At 36.8% G+C, this 20,623-nt stretch overlaps 1 protein-coding gene across 2 annotated transcripts in view; it reads left to right on the top strand.

Moving 5' to 3' along the window:
- LOC124276686 (receptor-type tyrosine-protein phosphatase N2-like) overlaps positions 1-18,940 on the top strand; it is a 268,868-nt gene extending 249,928 nt beyond the window's left edge. For both annotated transcript variants that reach the window (XM_046712328.1, XM_046712327.1), the window contains exons 16-23: positions 193-266; positions 5,370-5,447; positions 6,077-6,196; positions 6,534-6,700; positions 13,942-13,995; positions 14,603-14,667; positions 16,715-16,788; positions 17,223-18,940. In XM_046712328.1, coding sequence (XP_046568284.1) covers positions 193-266; positions 5,370-5,447; positions 6,077-6,196; positions 6,534-6,700; positions 13,942-13,995; positions 14,603-14,667; positions 16,715-16,788; positions 17,223-17,294 — 704 coding nt within the window. In that variant the 3' untranslated portion in view covers positions 17,295-18,940. The remainder of the gene's footprint in view (positions 1-192; positions 267-5,369; positions 5,448-6,076; positions 6,197-6,533; positions 6,701-13,941; positions 13,996-14,602; positions 14,668-16,714; positions 16,789-17,222) is intronic.
- The last annotated feature ends 1,683 nt before the right edge of the window (positions 18,941-20,623 follow it).

Raw genomic sequence — 20,623 nt, 5'->3', positions numbered from 1 at the left:
GTAATTATGGTTAATAAAAATACCCATGAAACTACACACTAGGTATCAGAATATTATTGGTATATTTTATTGGTGTATAATAATTTGAGAGATACACTGCGTGAGCAGTGTTCTTTCATCCAGGGTAGGCAAATGCTGTGCATTCAACCTTATTATTTAAATGTCTGATTATAATGTTTATTTTATTTGCAGATGACCACTCTCGTGTCGTCATTTCAACTGCTGCAAATGTTTCTGGATCTGACTACATCAATGCAAATTTCATCGTGAGTCTTTGTGTTTGTTCTTATGAGAGAGAGAGAAAGCTGTGCCAAATCATGTCCCTTGCTGTGGCCAGGATCCACTGTTAGTGTATTTGAACTTAATTATAGTCAACTTGTCTGTCAGCAGCATAGTGAGTGAGTTTATTTGTACTTTGCTTTTAGCAATATTCCAGCAATATCACAGTGGGGGACATCAGAAATGGGTTTCACACATTGTACCCCTGTGGGGAATCGAACTGGTTCTTTGGTGTGACGTCAGCACTATAACATTGTGTATTAGACTGAAGGTGCAATGTTTTATTACTTTGACACTCTATTGTGATAATGCTGACATGTGGTTCAAAATAGCATTACACAAGAAATGTATCTTTCTGGGGCTGTAAAGTACTTTTGTCAGTGGATTTGTCTGCCTCCAAACCTTTAAACAAGTTGAATCAAGGCATGGTACCACAAACTGCATTAGCAGTCTCTAGCAAAAACCGTTTGAGTCGACTTGCCCCAAATTGTCTCATGGCAGCATTTTCAGTAGATTCTAATTTCTTATAATGTGGACTTAATGTGTTATTTGCTGAGCACACCAGACAAAACAATAATTCACTTGGGATTGAGACAAGTGGTTGATGTTGCAGATTGTATCAGCTGCTTGAATGTTTATGAAGCGAAAAATGTGAAAATAATACTTTTGTGGGAATATACCCACATATAGACCCTCACAGTGGCTACCCAGCAAATGCTGATATATGATTAACACACGCAATACCAAGATATGGACATTTATGGTAAACAAATTCACTATAGGCTCTATATCATGCAATGGTAATAAAGCAAAGAACATAAGTAAGAAATATATCTAAATAAGTGTATATACTTTATGCATGGCAAGCTCAATTGAATAAATCAAGTAAATGACTGCTTTCAGATTCAGTGTATGTCTGCAGCTGCCCCCAATGTTGACTTCATACAGCTCCAAAGTGACTGTGATTCACTCAACTTAATTTTGTTACAAAACATTTGTCAGACACAGAGCTGATAGTTTTGATCTTAAATTACTGAAATTGTTGCAAAAATATGTACTTTGAACCATTTGTTTGTGCTGGGAACACTGACGTGTATAAGTTTTAAACATGTTGACATATTAATGTACTTTGCATGAAATATGAACAAATATTGTCTAAAGTTATCTAATTAAGTTTTGTAATATAAACTGGGCACATATGGTATCAGATTCAAATACACATAAATTAAATTCTGTCTGTTTTTTGTTAAACATAAAATGTATGACTCAAAGTACTGACAAGTCTTTAACCACCACCATTGCCACAGCTGAGCAGATACTCTAACACACACTGTACTATGATACAATATGAGACAATACCTGTACAAGCACCAGCCCGTGAATTCTGTCATAACGAATGAATAGCATCGCTGTGCAATAAATAAATGATTTCTCTCGCTTTGTCAAAGCATTTTAACAGCCTAATGTATTTGATAATTACAGGATTGTGACAGAGATATAATTTATGAGTTTTATCATTGAGTACTGGCATCTTTTAATTTTCAAAGACTTCTTAAGATTTGAGATAGAATTATGCCATCAGAGGGGGGCAATGGAGCATGTGATTGCTTCAGAGGAATCGACATAAAGTTCCTTGTGGGTTATGAGTTTGGCAGTTAATTGTCGCTCTTGGCTTGGAAATGGCTGAAGATTTACTTGCCAGGTCAAATAGAGTTTAGATTGTTTCCATAAAATATCATAATATGATCCTTGGCAGTATTTATTTCTGTTAAAGATATTAGATTATATTTTGAGGTATAAACTTGGGAGAACCACCTTTGGTATTCACATTTAATTGCATTGAGAGTGTTTGTAATATTTGCAAGTATTAAATTACTGAACATAACTTTCTGGATGTATGAAAACATTAATGATTTGATAAAGGAAATTAGTTTAAAGTTCACATACTTTTGTATGTATTGCTGTCTTGTCAGCATTGTTTGCATGATATTACACAGTTAATTTTTCTCAATAAATTGCCAAAACATTAAAATGAAATTGTTTTGTTTCTTTAAACCATAAACAGATTTGACTTAAGAATATTTCAGTTTCTGTTTGCAGAATTTCTGTCGGTAAACTTTCTGGATTGTTATTTATATTTTCTTTATGTTGAAGTATGGTAGGTTAACATGGATTATATATGTGAAATACTTGGACTGTTTTGTGTAGGTATAAAGTTTGGTGCTCACAGAATATAGATATCTGATGTATTTTGAAAGACAAAAATCTTATTATGACAATTATTTTCAACAATTTATCAACAAATGTAGTCATATTTCTGATAGATGCAAATTATTGTATGTGTTAGTGCTTATTTATCAGAGTAACAAACAACATTTGGGAATAAAGCAGTTTTAAGTATATTAAGGTTGATTTGCTTCCTACCAATATATATCCACTGATTTTATTACTCCTCAGCATAAATTGTAACAACACTAGGTTAGAGCAGGTAATCACACAGAGGGGGCGCTTACTGAGGATATGATGAAACGTTTTCCCTAATCCCCCTGAATTATAGCCAGCTTTACAAATGTGGTTCATGGGTTTATTTCACAAGTACAAGTTGTAAAATATTTCATGTATTTGTTATCCCTGGTTGAGAGCCTCAAAAAAGATTTTTCCCAAGGGAAAGTTTTCTCTCCATCCCAATCTGTGAGTTTCCCTAGGCATGAGGTATTACGACATTGGAAATATCACCTAGGATCAGACAGTGAATGCGTCTATTGCAACCGGATCGTAAAACGTGAGATAGAGTGATACTTCCTTAATGTAGAGAGCTTGATCCCAAGACAGACGAGGACTGCGCTATACGGCTTGCAAAGCATACTGGGATAATCATGAAAGGTGAAAACAGCCAGGGGAAAGATTTTGACTCATCCATATTATCTGAATATTAAGTTTCTTTTTGATTATTGTAAGTAGTAAAAATGTAACATTGTTATGAAGACCGCATTTGTCAAATATTGCCTTTGAGGAAATGGCTTCTTCATACATTAAGATGTTTGGAAAATAGGTTGTCTTCAGTATGTTATAACGTAGCTATGTTGTTTTAAATTCTTAGTGCATATTGATCATGGCGCAACATTATTAAGTTGGAAATTTCCATTTTTTATCAAAGGAGTTTATTGTGTTACTTGTTTTGATTGAGAGTGCCTTTTATCCTACAGGTTTGAGAGCAGGTTCTGTTGAAAGTCTCCTTCTCACTTTCTTATCAAAGACGTTCTGAAAGCTCAGCATCTGTTGATTGATAACACTTATGTATAAGGTTCACCTCCGTCATATTATCCTCAGCATCCTTTTTAACAGTTTGTGGATGAAAGGCATCAAAATCAGAAGAAACTCAATGTTGAGTTTGTTTCGTTGAGATATATATCATTCTTGGAATTAAAGATGGCTTACAGATGCTGGTTTGTCCAAAGACAATTGAGCATATTCCAGGTTCTTCTTTAAGCAATTTTCTCATGATAATATGTACCACAAATAGATTCATTAACAGTAATATTTTTGTAATTATTGATAATTCATATTTTGTCTATTAAAGGATAAAGTAATATTTCACATGAAAGACTCACCAAGTCTTCTTATGTTGTCCAATTAACAGAGGTGTGTTCTTAGAGGCCGCAGGTTGTTCACACATGAAACAAGTTCAAACAATAGACTTCTAATTGAATATCAACATCATACATTTTTCAGTTAGATCTAAGAGTACAGAATGCTTGAATTGTTTTCTTAACTCTGAGAAATATACTATAATTCATCTATAAATATTTAAGTGATTCACATTTCCTTGAAAGAAGCATATGAAATGTTTGGCTCCAACTTGAGTGTGGTTGTTTGACTTGCCCCTGAGTGAAAACAGATGGACAATGTCCAAATTGATTCTCATTTATTTCCAACATGTCATTCATCGAAGAAAATAAGACCACATCCACATTTTCCGACCATTCCCAAATCGTTTTGAAAAACCGAGGTCAATCGATTAGAGTGATGTGACTATTGTTTGCCTGAAAACTACTTGTATGAATTAACTGTCTCCAGATTGATCTCGGCTTAAGCAAATAATTAATACGCACTCTCAACTGTTTGCCAAAGTGCCTGCTGCTTGGAATGGGGACAAAATAAAACGTTCTTAAACATTTCATTTTTAAGCAAGAACTCACTCTCTGTCATGCCTTGACAATCAGGTAATGTTTCGTAATGCTTTAGGAATCTTGGGTACCATTAGCGTGTTGTGTTATGGGAAAGCAGAAAAAAATCATAATGACCCAATCATTTACAAAATAGTTTGGAGGAAGTTGATGGACCTTGAATGCCACTGGAAGAATAATATCCCAATGTAATGATGGATAGCCAAAGATATTACAGCTCAGTAACGATTCAATTAGAACAGAAACTGAATGGACTTTTGAGTCCAGTGTAAAGCTAAAGGGATAAATAAATACCCCAGGTATGAGAAGTTATTTGTCATGTTACAGAGATTACAAATTCTGAATGCTATTCCACAAAACATTCTTTGGTCAGTATAGGAGCTGGTGTCACTCTAAGAATGGTTTCTTTCTGCAGCAGTACTTCTTTCAGTATGTTGTGGAAAAGTCTACAAAATATAGCTGCTGTTGTAATACTTTATTTTTTGTAAACTTCCTTTTGTCTGTTTACATCCCATCACTTTCCAAGTTTGAATCTGACAATGTTTAGTCATTTGCCATAAGTAACTGACTGATTCGTAGCCCTTGTCTGTACTGGGATAGCATGACGTCAAGTGAATTCTACAAGATCAGTAGAACTGTTTTGTAATCAAGACTTATGTACATAGTATGAAATAAGACCTGTCCGACAGCCCGTAACCTGGTAACTTTTGGTCTGGGTTGGCAACTTTTGGAAGTTTTAGTTTAATTTTGCACATTTTAGACAAATTATCACATTCAGGCTGGCTATTTTTCAAACTTATTTCATACACTGCTTATGTACCATCTATTATTTTTGTTTGTTATATTTGACTGGAAGATAAATGTGTGATTGATCATTATGATGGATACTGTTTGTTCTTTCAGACGGACCATGACCCCCGCAACCCTGCTTTCATCGCTACCCAGGGACCGCTACCTCACACCGTAGCCGACTTCTGGCAGGTAATACTTGGGGACCGGGGGAATAACAATTCCGAAACTACTTGATTCCATTGTCTGTAAGTATGTCAGACAGTTAGAGAAAGGTTAGAGAAATGAGATCAGTAACATCATGCACTTCATTAACTGACGAAGTAGATTTTGATCACTGATTGATGAAACTATTCTTTTGGCAGAGTAGATGGCCTGTCGATGTGTCAGTGTGCATTTTGTGTGAATGGTTAACATTGCATGATCTCTGTGTGTGTGTGTGTGTGTGTGTGTGTGTGTGTGTGTGTGTGTGTGTGTGTGTGTGTGTGTACTGTTAATGGTTAACACAACATTGTGTGTGATTGTGTGTGTGTGTGTGTGTGTGTGTGTGTGTGAGAGAGAGAACTGTTATGGTTAACATTACGTGATCAGTATGTGTGTGTGGTCTGTGTGTGTGGTCTGATAATGGTTAGCATTACATCATTGGTATCTGTGTGTGTGTGGGTGTGTGTGTGTGGTCTGTTAATGGTTAGCATTACATCATTGGTATGTGTGTGGTCTGTGTGTGTGGTGTGTGGTCTGTTAATGGTTAGCATTACATCATTGGTATGTGTGTGTGTGGTCTGTGAGCAGTTACAGTTTACTGTTTATGGTCTGTGTAGATGGTTTGGGAACAAGGCAGTGTGGTCATCGTGATGCTGTCCAAACTGACAGAGACTGGAACAGCTATGTGTCATCGCTATTGGCCAGAGGAAGGAAGTGATCTCTACCACATCTACGAGGTAGGACTGTTGCCCAATACAACAAATTCATACTTAATCAAATGACCATTTCTGATTAAGCCAGAAATGTTATTGTCTGCAAACTAGTTATTAGAAACACTCTTATTCTCTGTTGCAGCTGTTTCTGTATTAGAATTCATGGTAATCATGGCAACAGAAACTGATATTGAAAACTATACGACACACCTGGTGGTTAAGCCATCATATATCATGCACATTACTTGACACAAGTGCTTGGTTACAGCTGGCTCTAAGATACATCACTAGCACTATTTGTGAATGCTCCTGATAGAGAGTGTGTTATACTTCAGCTTATATTCATTTGATTTGGCCGCAGGTACACCTTGTGTCAGAGCACATCTGGTGTGACGACTACCTGGTGAGGAGCTTCTACCTGAAGAACTTGCAGACTAACGAAACTCGCACTGTGACCCAGTTCCACTTCCTCACCTGGCCCAACCTCTGCGTACCTGGATCAATCAAGGCACTCCTGGACTTCCGCAGGTACAGCTTGCTCATCACTCACTCACTCACTCACATACTTCTGAGGCGCCACTGTCTGTTTGTTGGGGGAGTGAAAATATTTTGCCTGAAAAGTAGATGCCACTTTATCTTTCATTAACATCATTCATGTAAAAATGTCTTATATAAGAAATATTTTCACATGTGCCATTTGTAACATAGCATATTCCAGACGGAAATACTTTCTGCATAATGCATATTTCAGTTAGTTTGGGTTTCTTAGGCACATTGTTAAAAATGTCCGATAAAGATCATGTGACCTTTGAATATGGTTATATACTGAGGCAAATACTGTTGTAGAAAGTATTCTTCATCCTAATGGATTAGAACAAGAATGGCTGGAGTTTGGACTTTGTATAAACAAATGATACATGCAACATGTGTTGTGCTTCTATCTGATATCCCAGATACTGCCATATGCTTCCAAGTTCTAATGCAGCTCATACTGCCATTTGCATACAATAGCAGTATTTGACACAAACAGTGGCATTTGTACATAGCTTTGACACAAGTAGAAGGTTGGTGTTTGAATAGATACTCACTGAAAACACATGAGGTGATATATTGGTATGTCATTCATAATAATGTATCGGTCAATGGTTGCTTTGTGGCCTCAGGCATAGGTTCATAGGTGTCACTGCTGGTGATTGTCCAACATTTTGCTGACATGATTTTCAAAGCAGCAATTAAATGAAACCTCTTCTACACTGTCAGCGCCCAGTGAAACTCTGGGTAGAATGTGGTGTTCAGCAACCATTGTGTGCAGTAAGAGGAGATGGAAGCATCGGTGGTTAGGTGCTGCATGTCGTCGTATCCCAGTTGTGAAGGTCGATGTCAATCATTGTCTCATAGTCAGAATATTGCTGTGTACACTGTGAGACAACACACAACACCCTCCAACCTGTTGAACATAACACTCCATTGCATTTAGAAATGATTACATGGAGTCAGTTCTGAAAGGTATATGAATATGACCAATGTCCATTATTTTGTTTGTATTTTTACTTTAGAGTTATATGTAAAACTTGGAGTATAGATAGAACATCAACTAACATCGCTACAAACTAACATTGCTACAAACTATTTTGCTACAAACTAACATCGCTACAAACTAACATTGCTACAAACTTTCAAAGTTGTAACATTTGCAAAGTGCACTACAAAGTTAACACTACAGTTAGACAGGTTAGATACGTTAGAAATAGTTGATGCTGTTCCAGTGATGAGTGAAATAAAGTGTACATTAAGCTGATTAATGCATTATGTAAGATAGTGGCATATTCAGAGATATGATATTATTTTGTTAAAAATGAAAGAAATGTGTGTGAAAATCAAGCTAAATTCAAACAAAGCTATTGAGTCAAAGTCTGTACAATTGGTATTTGTAATATGTTAACAACTATTTATACTATGCATATATCCAAAACAGTTGTGTCTCCTGAATTGATAAAAAAACAATTCCATACAATTTACATACAATACATAAACTTCAAAGAATTAAATATTATCAGAGAGGTGATTAATGGTTATCTTAATAATAATCATACATATTTTCCCAGTAACCCTTTCTCATTCTATTTGTATGAGTCATGTACAATATGCGTAACAATAACGTACTATATCACCCTCAGTAGGATAGTAACATCTGGTAAAAGTGAATATTAATTATCATAATGTTCAGAAAGGGAAGATGTTTATACGCAACAGTGTGTTCGAGGATGACTACTGTGGTTTTATGTTGCCATGTTGTGAAGTGATAGTTTGGAAACTGAGTTGTTATATGATTTATTGCTTAACAATGTCTGGTTGCATTCTCCTGACAACAGGTTATTGTGCCTTTCTCGTGGTTGAGGATCATTCTCAGATTATTGCTGTTGAGTTGAAGTTATTTTTCTTGTGTATCTGCAGTTTGGTTAAAAATTCTTAAAGTAATAGACAGGAAATGTGATATCATTGCTGACAGTTGCTCTCAACAGAAAGTGCATTTAAATGTTATTGGTAGCTGCACAATTTCATGCCTTATAATCGTCTGTCATCCTAGTGTCTTTCCATTTGCCTATCTAATGACCAGTTTTCTGCCTCCTTGTTTTGGTTGGATCTGACACCTGCCATGACTTACAAAACAGTTGCTGCCTAACTCTGACATGCTACTCACTGCTATCCTCCCAGGCAGCTTTTGTGATTTAGCAATTGTACATTAGACAAATTGCATAGTCACAAAAGTGATCGGGGGGCTGGCTCTGCTACTAACAGCTTGGTGGTGGACTTGCACTGCAAGTGCAGCTCGTGTACTCTGCATATACTAATTACATGGCAACAACTTACCTATCTGTGACTTGGTATACTTCTAAGGGATTAATCTTGGTTATTTCATCTGTACATTTTGTGTGAAGTAAAGGTTACTTTCATTAAAACTACTGTTCATGATTTTAACTCCTGGTTTCACATAATGTGTATTTCAAAGGTTTATCGTATGTGCTCTTTACCTGATGACTATTTAAATAGAAAAGGCTACTCTTTGTTGTTGTTTAATGTGTATGTTTACAGGATGGAGTACATTTATGCACCAGTAGTCAACTTCTCTTTGTGTGACTTGCCATGAATTACAGAAATTTCACAAGTATCACGTCAGATATGAACAAAGGAATTGTGATAATTTTTCTACTTTAATGACAATATGTACTTTTCATTGGATCAAGTCTCTGTTAATGATTTTCATAATAATGGAATGGTTTACAACTGATTTGTCTGTAGGGAAGTAGTTTTACATGTTGATACTGAAGTTGCTGTGGGTAACTGCATAGTGTAGGTAAGTGTTGTAAGGAATTCAATGTTTATGGTTTCTTGAGTGGCAGTTGATGGTCACAGTCTTTGTTATGTTTGTGTTCATGGCTTGTTGTAGTTGCTTGGATGGAAATCAATGGCTACAGCTGTGGTATTTAGAATTCCTTGTACAGCTGTTAAATGCAGATAAATACAGAATGCAGCTGTTTGCAGACACTGTTTATTGTAGTATGTTTCAGTGATGCAAGAACTTATCAGTATCTATCTGAGTCTGTTTGTTGATCGTCAGTATTCAAACTTTGTCATGTTATTGCTAGCTCACAATTAAAATTTAAAAATCCTGCCATCCATTCATATTCTTGTTGTTTATAAGTTATATTTGTTTTCTCAATTACAATTGACCAGATTTGCTTCACGTCTATAGTTTTATCTCAAAGGTGTCAATTTTTGTATGTAGCAAATAACCTAATATATACTCTATGAATGAATATAGGCTTCATTTTAGTCTCCCTGCACTCCACTGTGTTGAGGTTAGGAAAGCCAGACTGGTTATGTGATACAGTTATGTTAAATCTTAGGTCAAAACAAACATAGTACAATGGGAAAAAGTCTTAAGTGATCACTGACATTTTACACAATCAAAATGAACAGACCTAAATTTAGACCTTTTGTCTGTTTTTCATTGTGAAAAGTAGTCATGAAAAACATACAGAAAGAGATGGAATGGTGCTTCTTAAATAAACTTGGGATATCAATAGGACACAAGTGTGCCTTCTAATAATTGCATCAGATATCATGGGGCCTGGTTTTAATAGTTTAATTTAAATACCAGAACCAATGTATTATTCATTTAATGATTTAATTATAAAATGTAACTATATCTCAAAGCTTCATTTTTTCACTAATCTGATGTTTGTTCAATTTGTGGCATATAAGGAAATTGATTTTGTGAATTTGTAGATGTAAAGCACCAAGAAGACTCAACTAATCTGTTCAGGGTTCAATAGCATTGACAGCAGTGTACAGTTACCAATTACATTACAGACCGGCTCCTCATAAATAGAATACTTAGTACTCACTTATCCTAGTTTACTTGTCAGAAAATTCAATTGAAATGGACAAAAATGTCATTTACCAGATGTTGAAGCTAAATTTGCATCATGTGTTTTGAACATATAGATTTGCCAATCCATACTTATTTTGAAATTTTGAGAACTAAATCAGTCTTGATATTTCGCTCACCTAGAACTGTATTTCTTGCACATTGGGTGTAATATAACACTACTAAGTCCTGATATAATTGCTGCATTTTGATGTGTCTGTAATTCGAGATGCTTCTGTCTATGCCGAGGAGTAGAAGCTGTAATTTAAATACAGAATATGCCAGAGGTGCTTTAATTAAAATTTATGAGGATTATTTGTAACTGAATTCAAATTCTTGTACAAAATCAATAACCTCCATATGTTGTTTATGTTATCTTCCACACACCCATTCATAATTATCTATCTGTGGACAAACATGAAATAACGTTTTATTTCAAAATATGTTTCTCATACAAGGCTATATATATATATATATATATATATATATATATATAAAGATATATTATATATATTAGAAGGTATTTTGTTCCCTTTTCTCTTCCTAGAGACTGTGAGACTGTCTTGTTCGAATAGTTTGATAAAACTTTCTTGTAAAGAAATAGCTTCCTGCCAGACAACAGGATTTGGTATTGAAAATTAATATCCTTTTAAGATCAGTTTACAGATTCATTAGTGCAAGAAATAATGAGAATCAGCTTTTTTCTGTATTATGTAAGCCAAGAAATATATTGGAGAATCTTCTTCAACCATTTATAGAAATATTTTACAAATCATCCTACCATATTTTTTGTGGCTAGTTTTATTATAACCAATCATTGTCATGAAATGAACGTGGAAATTGACATAGTCGCTCATTTAATTGGGGTCAGATTGCATGGCAGGACAAGCTATTCTCATCTAGACCCTAGATTGATTCCAACATGCCAACAAAATAAATCGAAACTCAGTCACTAATTGGCTTTGTGGGATTTCCATCTTTAACTTTTTATCATACAAGTCAAAAGAGTTCATTCCTAGCTTATTTTTCTATGAAAGACACTGGCACATTTTTCGTCACTGTCGGCCATCTTGCAATCTCCGTGGCCACAACAGCAAATTTGCTTGGCCAACACCAAGTGACATAAATCTAAATCAAGAATCAGGTTTTTAAAACGTCAGGTTTCCGGATCCCTCCTTTCCTAATGTTCCAAGATTTTCCATTTCCGAGAAGCTCTCGTCTTGACAAGAATTTATTATGGTAGTCCAAGCTCTCCATTAACTGCGGACATGCTGTTGATATAGCTAGCCCTTAATGCCTAGCTATTGAAATGGAGGCACCCAAATCGAGACCCTGTGATTTGACTTCATTAAGTGTGGAAATGCCTATAAATCTACATTAGCTGTGGTCTGCAAAGTCCCTGCAAATGAGGACGAGTGAGGACAGGTCATATAAGTCCTCATGCTACACCAGAAGTCAGTGTCCTGACAGCACGCACTTAATGTAAAATTCTAGATTCACCACACTTCTGATCATAATGCAGTCTGTCAAAGTGAAGAACTGACAGGATTCTTATAAAATAGTTTGTAAATTCATTCAAAGGTCAGCTCTATGATAATTCAAATTCATTTCTTTATATTTGTTATGACAATTTTACCAGAAAACATAGGTTACCTTTGTTATCAGCACAGATCTATTTGTGGAAGTCTACAAGTATCAGGAACTAGGAATACAAAGTTGGCAGCAATGTGTATATTAGTAAAGCCTATATAATATCTTTACATGGCACTTCAAAGCAATAGTATCAGTCAAGGCAACACTCTTTAACTGTTATGAAGGTTTCACTGTAGTAGTGTCTGGTATCAATACCATAGTTCTAAGCAAGTAACAGAGACAGTAGTGAAGTGTCACTGGGAGAGACTGAATGAAGCAATTGTTAACTCATCATTTCTTCAATGGTACACACACAAACATGCACACGCACACGCACACACACACACGCACACACACACACACACTCACACACACTCTCTCACTCTCTCTCTCTCACACACACACACAGCACACACACAAACATGCACACACACACACACACACACACACTCACACACACACACACACACACACACACACACTCACTCACTCACTCCTCTCCTCTCCTCACTCACTCACTCACTCACTCACTCACTCACTCACTCACTCACTCACTCACTCACTCACTCACTCACTCACTCACTCACTCACTCACTCACTCACTCACTCACTCACTCACTCACTCACTCACTCACTCACTCACACACACACACACACACACACACACACACACAATTCTGAACTTACCAGTATGGATGCCAGTATCTTGTGATTTGTTGAAGGTACCTTACTATCATGACTTTGTGATGAGAAAGGCAAATGTGTTATAAGTCACTTTCCACAAAACAATAAAGCTTGAAATTGCATGTGTGATATGCATGTGTTGCACTGATAATCACTGCAACAAAATCCTGAAAGGTTATACACTGAAATCAGATGGGAACTGAGGCATTGATTTTCTTTAATTAGGATTATTTAGTAGCCCAAAGAGCAATACTTACAACCAATCACATGTGTTAGCACATCCCAGAGTACGTATGATACATGGCGCGACTTTCAACTACTTATCTGGAGGCTGAGCTAATTGTGCTGCAGACTAGTCTGCCAGGCCAACTCATGTGATGATGGCACTATAATTACCACAGTCCCCATGTGTGGGCAGCATGTCTGCGATAATGGTAGCACAAACATACCGCGTGCAGGTGGCCTCACAACTGACCGTAGTGCTTAGACATTGTGTGGAAGTGCAGGAAATGATGCTCGAAAGATCATTTGCCTTTTCATGAAATATGGGCTAGTGTTTCCATGTTGTAATCATTAATCAGTTTATATTTTTGTATTATGATCAAATACATCATTTGTAGATTTTGTGCCAACTTACAGTAGATCTTACTTAAGAAGGGACAAATATATAAGGTATACATGTTAGTTGTCAATTCAGTTTTCACTAGACGTAAACCTCATTTTCAATACTGAAACATATTTAATGAAGTCAGACAAACTTTCTCTAACCAGCTTTTCATTGCTGCAAATTTTAATTATATGAACATTTGGTTTTTGAATATGACAGATGATTTACATGTACCGGTACTAATCCTAGTTGTTATTTCAGTTGGTAACTATGTCAATGTTATATCACTGATAATTCTGGACAATTTCAGTTTCAGTGTCCTGGAGAATGAGTTTTGAACATGTTGGACAGACAGGATGTTGCTGGATATGGTTTCAGTTGTGACTTATGTGCTTTGTGTGTTTGCCATTGCAGGAAGGTGAACAAGTCTTATAGAGGTCGCTCCTGCCCAATTGTGGTTCACTGCAGGTAAATATACTTCTATTGGAGACTATTAACTTGTCTTTTATGAGCGGAAGTAACAAACATTTGACACAAATGTTACAGATAATTCATTTTAAAAAGATCTTCAGAGCTAGCATTGGTATTATATATTTTGCAACTATCTATAGTTCATGCATTTGTGCTTCTCAGAAGGGCTTTGACTTGATACAATTGCTCAGTGGAATACATTGACGACAGGTTAAAATATCATTATGTAAGCTCATGCAAGGTATTGAAAGATGTAATAAAGGCATAAAAAAAGCAATTGTCAATCCTGTATTTCTATGCATTTGATTCGACAAGCAAATTGGTATCGATTAAAACATCTGTCACAATTTTATGCAAGAAAATACTAAGAGATTCCTTCTTTACTGTTTGATCAATTCCAAATGAAACTGCTGAAATCTAACACTTGGCAGACATGTGGGTCTTTGCCTTCATGTCAGATTCAACATGGCAAATCATGCTTTAATGCTAAAAATGACCTTGAAAGTCACCATATAAGCATGATTATGGCTCAGTTGTCAGCAATATTTGACTGACATATGTATCATTTCCCCAGAAATATAGTTTGATAATTTTGTCATTTTAGTGATGGATGTGGACGGACTGGAACATATTGCCTCATCGACATGGTCTTGAACAGAATGGCTAAAGGTACATATTTTTAAAAATTTCCATTTCAGAATGTATCTGCAATATTCAGTAGTGCTGAAAGCTACATATATATGCAGTTTTGAAACAACAACATATGAATGATGTTATTCTGGCTACACAGTTACTGTGGGGAGTCTGAGGCAGTGTGAGTGGTTACAGCAGGTTGATTACAGTAACGCTTAGTCCCTGAAAATATATCATTTTGATGGTAACAAATAAACCCATTGAAATTGAAAGGCCGAGCCCCAGTGAGTTGGGAGCCTGAACCTAGTGAAATATAGACTTGCTTCATTTAGGGTTTTAGCATTGCAGGGAGGGCTAGGGAGTAGGGAAAGTAATGTGGTTCAGGGACTATGAGACAGACTATATTGCAGGGAGGGCTGGGCAGTAGGGAAAGTAAGGTGGTTCAGGGACTGTGAGACAGACTATATTGCAGGGAGGGCTGGGCAGTAGGGAAAGTAAGGTGGTCCAGGGATTGTAAGACAGACTATAATGCAGGGAGGGCTGGGCGGTAGGGAAAGTAAGGTGGTTCAGGGACTGTAAGACAGACTATATTGCAGGGAGCACTAGGCAGTAGGGAAAGTAAGGTGGTTCAGGGAGGGCTAGGCTGAAATTGAAATACTTATGATGGTCAAGGCTACTGTTTCATTCACATGAAGATATACTGAGCTGCTGACTGCTTGGTGTAAAACAGTGTTATGTATTGCAGTTTGTGTAAAACGGATAGTATGACCAGAAATTATTGAGAATTTTAGGAATATGTTTAATTGGATTTCTAGTATAAACAACCTTGACCAGCTATCAAGTGCTTGGTTTCATTCAAGAGAGACAACTCCGTTAATCCTTTTTCATTAGTTTGTGAAGAGTTATCCCCCTTTGTTTACTTGCTAGCAGACGACATTTTCAGTGATCCTCAGTATGGATGATTTAGGGAAGAGGAAGTTGATTTTAGAGTATTATAACAAGGACATAAGATCAGCTAAAGTGATTTGAAGTAGAACAGGCATCCCTTTGTCCACTGTTTATCGTGTTTTGAAAAATATTGCAAATGGATATGGCATTGAGCACCAGGGAGGCCCAGGTAGGCCCAGAAAATGGACTGTCGGTGACAGGAGGCGGCTTTGTATTCTTGTTTCTAAAAACAAACGAAGGAGTTTTAGAAAACTTAAGGCTGGATATGATTGATAGAGGAACTGTGACTGTCTGTAAGGAGACAATTAGAACTGAGCTGCATGCAATGGGCAAATGGCAGAAAAGTCTAGGAATTCCATTACCGATCATGAAACCTGAACAAAAAGAGCGAAGGTTGAACTGGTGCTTACAGCATAGAAATTTTAACTGGGACAATGTGATTTTCTCAGATGAAAGGTCTGTGTGGCTGTTTCCTAATACACTGAAATTCTGGACCAAACAAACTGAAAAACCTTTGTATCAGCACCCAAGCGCCGAAATTTAACGTGTGGGATGGCATATCTGTGTTAGGGGCAACGCACCACTGTGTATTTGAAGGGAATATGAACAGTGAGCGGTACACAGATATTCTCGAAGGACATTTACTTCCATCTGGTCACGTGTTCTATGGAAATGTTTGGATTTTCCAGCAGGACAACGACCCAAAACATCGTTCAAAGCATTCACAGGCCTGGTTTTGGACCCAAAATATGACATTATTAGATTGGCCAAGCTATTGCCCTGGCCTAAATCCAATAGAAAATGTTTGGGGACTTATGAAGGAAAGTGTCAATAACAAAAATATGACAAATATTGCTGAAATGAAAGAAGAGGTGGTCCGATATATGGACCACGACTTTCTAACTTCTTTGATCAGTAGTATGCCCCGTGCCGCATTGAAGCCTGCATTGCTGCCCATGGTGACTTGACAAAGTACTAACTGTTCACCTGTCTTTGAATCTGGAGTTATGTTCTGCTAATATTCACATTTAATACCTGAGTAATGATTGAAAAAAAATATAAAATTTACAATCTTTAAATTCTCAATAATTTCTTGTTGTACTGTATATGAAGAGAATATACATGTTTGTTACAGGTGCAAAGGAGATAGACATGGCTGCCACCCTTGAACACATCCGTGACCAGAGAATGGGAATGGTGAAAACTAAGGTAAGGGAGACAACCTTTCAAAACCTCATGTTTATCTCCCCTTGAATGCAATTGGAACTTTCCCCATTCACTGTTTATTATAGTAACTGAAAGAAACCCTATTAAAATGTATTGTTTGAAATTTAAAAAAAAGATCAATAGACTTTTTCAAAGTTTCATCAATATTTTGACTTGATTTACATTACAAATTTTACTGAATGCTAATCAAACTGGTTGGTTGTTGTTTAACTCCGAACTCAGCAGTATTCCAGCTGTATGGTGGCGGTCTGTGAATAATCAAGTCTGGACCAGACAATCCAGTGATTGTTGATACTTTTGACGTAATGATATCTATATGTGTGTATAAGAAATGACTTATAAAGCTCAGAAAATAATTCATGAATATTTTTCTTTAAAGTGTTTGCTCATAATTTTTAATTATTTTTTGTTTCCAGGAGCAGTTCCAATTTTCCCTGGCAGCTGTTGCAGAGGAGGTGCATGCAATTCTGAAAGCCCTGCCCCAATGAGTACCGAACACGTTACACACGAAACTAAACTACCGACTCACAGATATAACTATACCCACCATGGTTGGTCAACAGAATAGGTGCTGTTGTCCTAGTACCAGACACACTGAAAAATGTCTTCAGTTAAATCCCCCTGCAGGGTCGAGAACTGTGATCAGATGGGTAGAGCTCCATCATCTTTGTGTAGACTGTATTGAAGAACTGGGCGCTAAACAGCCTGTTGTTTTCATGAGAGTTGCGAGAATTCTTGAAATATTCTCACCAAGTACTTAAGTGTTTACATGGTAGCACTCGAATCTACTTAAAACAGGCGATCATATTTAGAAATTAACATTTTAAATTCCCTACAGAACTTTTTTCTGTTCATGTCACGAAATAACTGATTTGATAGAATATTTATTTCAACATTGATCAAGGAGTTGGATTTTAAGGAGATGAAAAATAACAACTAGATGTATCCTTAATTTGTAGCCACCCTATGCTTGATGTTATTGTTTTAATATTGTTATCTATTTTTGGATGTGTTGAACAAATCTGTAGGCATCCCCCCCCATGTTATGAGTGGTCTATACTATTTAAAGTATGTCATGTCAATCAGTGTCCGATTGCAACATCTTTCATGTCGACTGTGTCATGGTATTCCGTATCATGCTAGTATCATCATTTAAGTATATTATTTATTTTTGAAATTTTATTTTTATTTGAAGTATTTTAAGATAATTTACGAACACTGGAAAATAACCAAACATAAATGCAAGTGCAATATCTTTGGTGCATGTACCACTGTTTATTATTTTCTTTCCTTGGTAGTTTTTAAAAGGTTTTGTTTTTCTTTGTAGATATTCAACATATTGAGCATCAAAAGTCTTGCACTCAAACAATCGTAAAGATATAAAGTTTTTGACTAGATTCAATATCCTGTGACTATATATTTTCTTTAATGATCTGTAAAGTTTTCTTCTTTTTCTGAAAATAGAGTATCATGCTCTGTTATTGTTCTGATTATAAGCAGTGAATCAATATGGAAAATATAATAAGACTGCAGAGATGAGACTGTGTATTCTCAGAATGAAAGATTTGGGTATATTTACAGTTAGAAAAAATATGGTAATGAACAACTGTGGAAGATAAGAACAACAAGTCGTTATGTAATGTTTTCCCACTAACTGTTCCCCTTTCCCTCTCAAATGGTTGAAGAGTCATTATTTTGTTGATCAATTTCAAGTAAAGAATGTTGTTCTGTTACATTTTGTTACTCTATGAAATAAAGTTTGTGATGAAAGGGAGACAACCCTTGATTGACTAATGATGTTAAGGACTGGTACCTCTTTTCCACGCTGCTGTGATCATGTTGAATTTCAATATAATTTGACTTGGATATCTACTTTGAAAGGCTCTTCTCAACTGAAATACACAATATCCATGATAATTATATTTTTGAATTGTGATATATACATATTATATATATATTTATTCTCAGAGTGTCTGAGCCTGTTGATTTGAAGAAGTCTATGTGTCTATAGCTCTGATATCTTTCAACTAACTTTGAGCCCCTCATTGTCAAACTGTTGTCATTGTCATCTAGTGGGATTGTTTTTGTGTAGACTTTTGTTGTCAATAAATGCTCACAAGCTGCAAAACTTGAACAAAAATGTATTTGTTATGTTTTCTATGCCATTATTACAATTTGGAGGCAAGATGGTTATACAGTAGTGTCTCAAAGTAGGGGGGACCCTTCACACAAGTCAAGATGGTTATACAGTAGTGTCTCAAAGTAGGGGGACACCCTTCACACAAGTCAAGATGGTTATACAGTAGTGTCTCACTGTAGGGGGTACCCTTCACACAAGTCAAGATGGTTATACAGTAGTGTATCAAAGTAGGGGGACACCCTTCACACAAGTCAAGATGGTTATACAGTAGTGTCTCAAAGTAGGGGGGACCCTTCACACAAGTCAAGATGGTTATACAGTAGTGTCTCAAAGTAGGGGGGACACCCTTCACACAAGTCAAGATGGTTATACAGTAGTGTCTCAAAGTAGGGGACCCTTCACACAAGTCAAGATGGTTATACAGTAGTGTCTCAAAGTAGGGGGGACACCCTTCACACAAGTCAAGATGGTTATACAGTAGTGTCTCAAAGTAGGGGTACCCTTCACACAAGTCAAGATGGTTATACAGTAGTGTCTCACTGTAGGGGGACACCCTTCACACAAGTCAAGATGGTTATACAGTAGTGTCTCAAAGTAGGGGTACCCTTCACACAAGTCAAGATGGTTATACAGTAGTGTCTCAAAGTAGGGGGACACCCTTCACACAAGTCAAGATGGTTATACAGTAGTGTCTCAAAGTAGGGGACACCCTTCACACAAGTCAAGATGGTTATACAGTAGTGTCTCAAAGTAGGGGACACACACAAGTCAAGATGGTTACAGTAGTGTCCTTCACACAAGTCAAGATGGTTATACAGTAGTGTCTCAAAGTAGGGGGACCCTTCACACAAGTCAAGATGGTTATACAGTCACCCTTCACACAAGTCAAGTGGTTATACAGTAGTGTCTCAAAGTAGGGGACCCCTTCACACAAGTCAAGATGGTTATACAGTAGTGTCTCAAAGTAGGGGGACCCTTCACACAAGTCAAGATGGTTATACAGTAGTGTCTCAAAGTAGGGGGGCACCCTTCACACAAGTCAAGATGGTTATACAGTAGTGTCTCAAAGTAGGGGGACCCCTTCACACAAGTCAAGATGGTTATACAGTAGTGTCTCAAAGTAGGGGGTACCCTTCACACAAGTCAAGATGGTTATACAGTAGTGTCTCAAAGTAGGGGGACCCTTCACACAAGTCAAGATGGTTATACAGTAGTGTCTCAAAGTAGGGGGTACCCTTCACACAAGTCAAGATGGTTATACAGTAGTGTCTCAAAGTAGGGGACCCTTCACACAAGTCAAGATGGTTATACAGTAGTGTCTCAAAGTAGGGGGGACCCTTCACACAAGTCAAGATGGTTATACAGTAGTGTCTCAAAGTAGGGGGTACCCTTCACACAAGTCAAGATGGTTATACAGTAGTGTCTCAAAGTAGGGGACCCTTCACACAAGTCAAGATGGTTATACAGTAGTGTCTCAAAGTAGGGGGACACCCTTCACACAAGTCAAGATGGTTATACAGTAGTGTCTCAAAGTAGGGGTCTCAAAGTACCCTTCACACAAGTCAAGATGGTTATACAGTAGTGTCTCAAAGTAGGGGGACCCCTTCACACAAAGTCAAGATGGTTATACAGTAGTGTCTCAAAGTAGGGACCCCCTTCACACAAGTCAAGATGGTT

This window comes from Haliotis rubra, unplaced genomic scaffold, assembly GCF_003918875.1.
Source record: "Haliotis rubra isolate DU_JTF1 unplaced genomic scaffold, ASM391887v1 Scf211, whole genome shotgun sequence".
Taxonomy (NCBI): domain Eukaryota; kingdom Metazoa; phylum Mollusca; class Gastropoda; order Lepetellida; family Haliotidae; genus Haliotis; species Haliotis rubra.
This window is presented reverse-complemented; position numbering and strand designations above follow the sequence as displayed.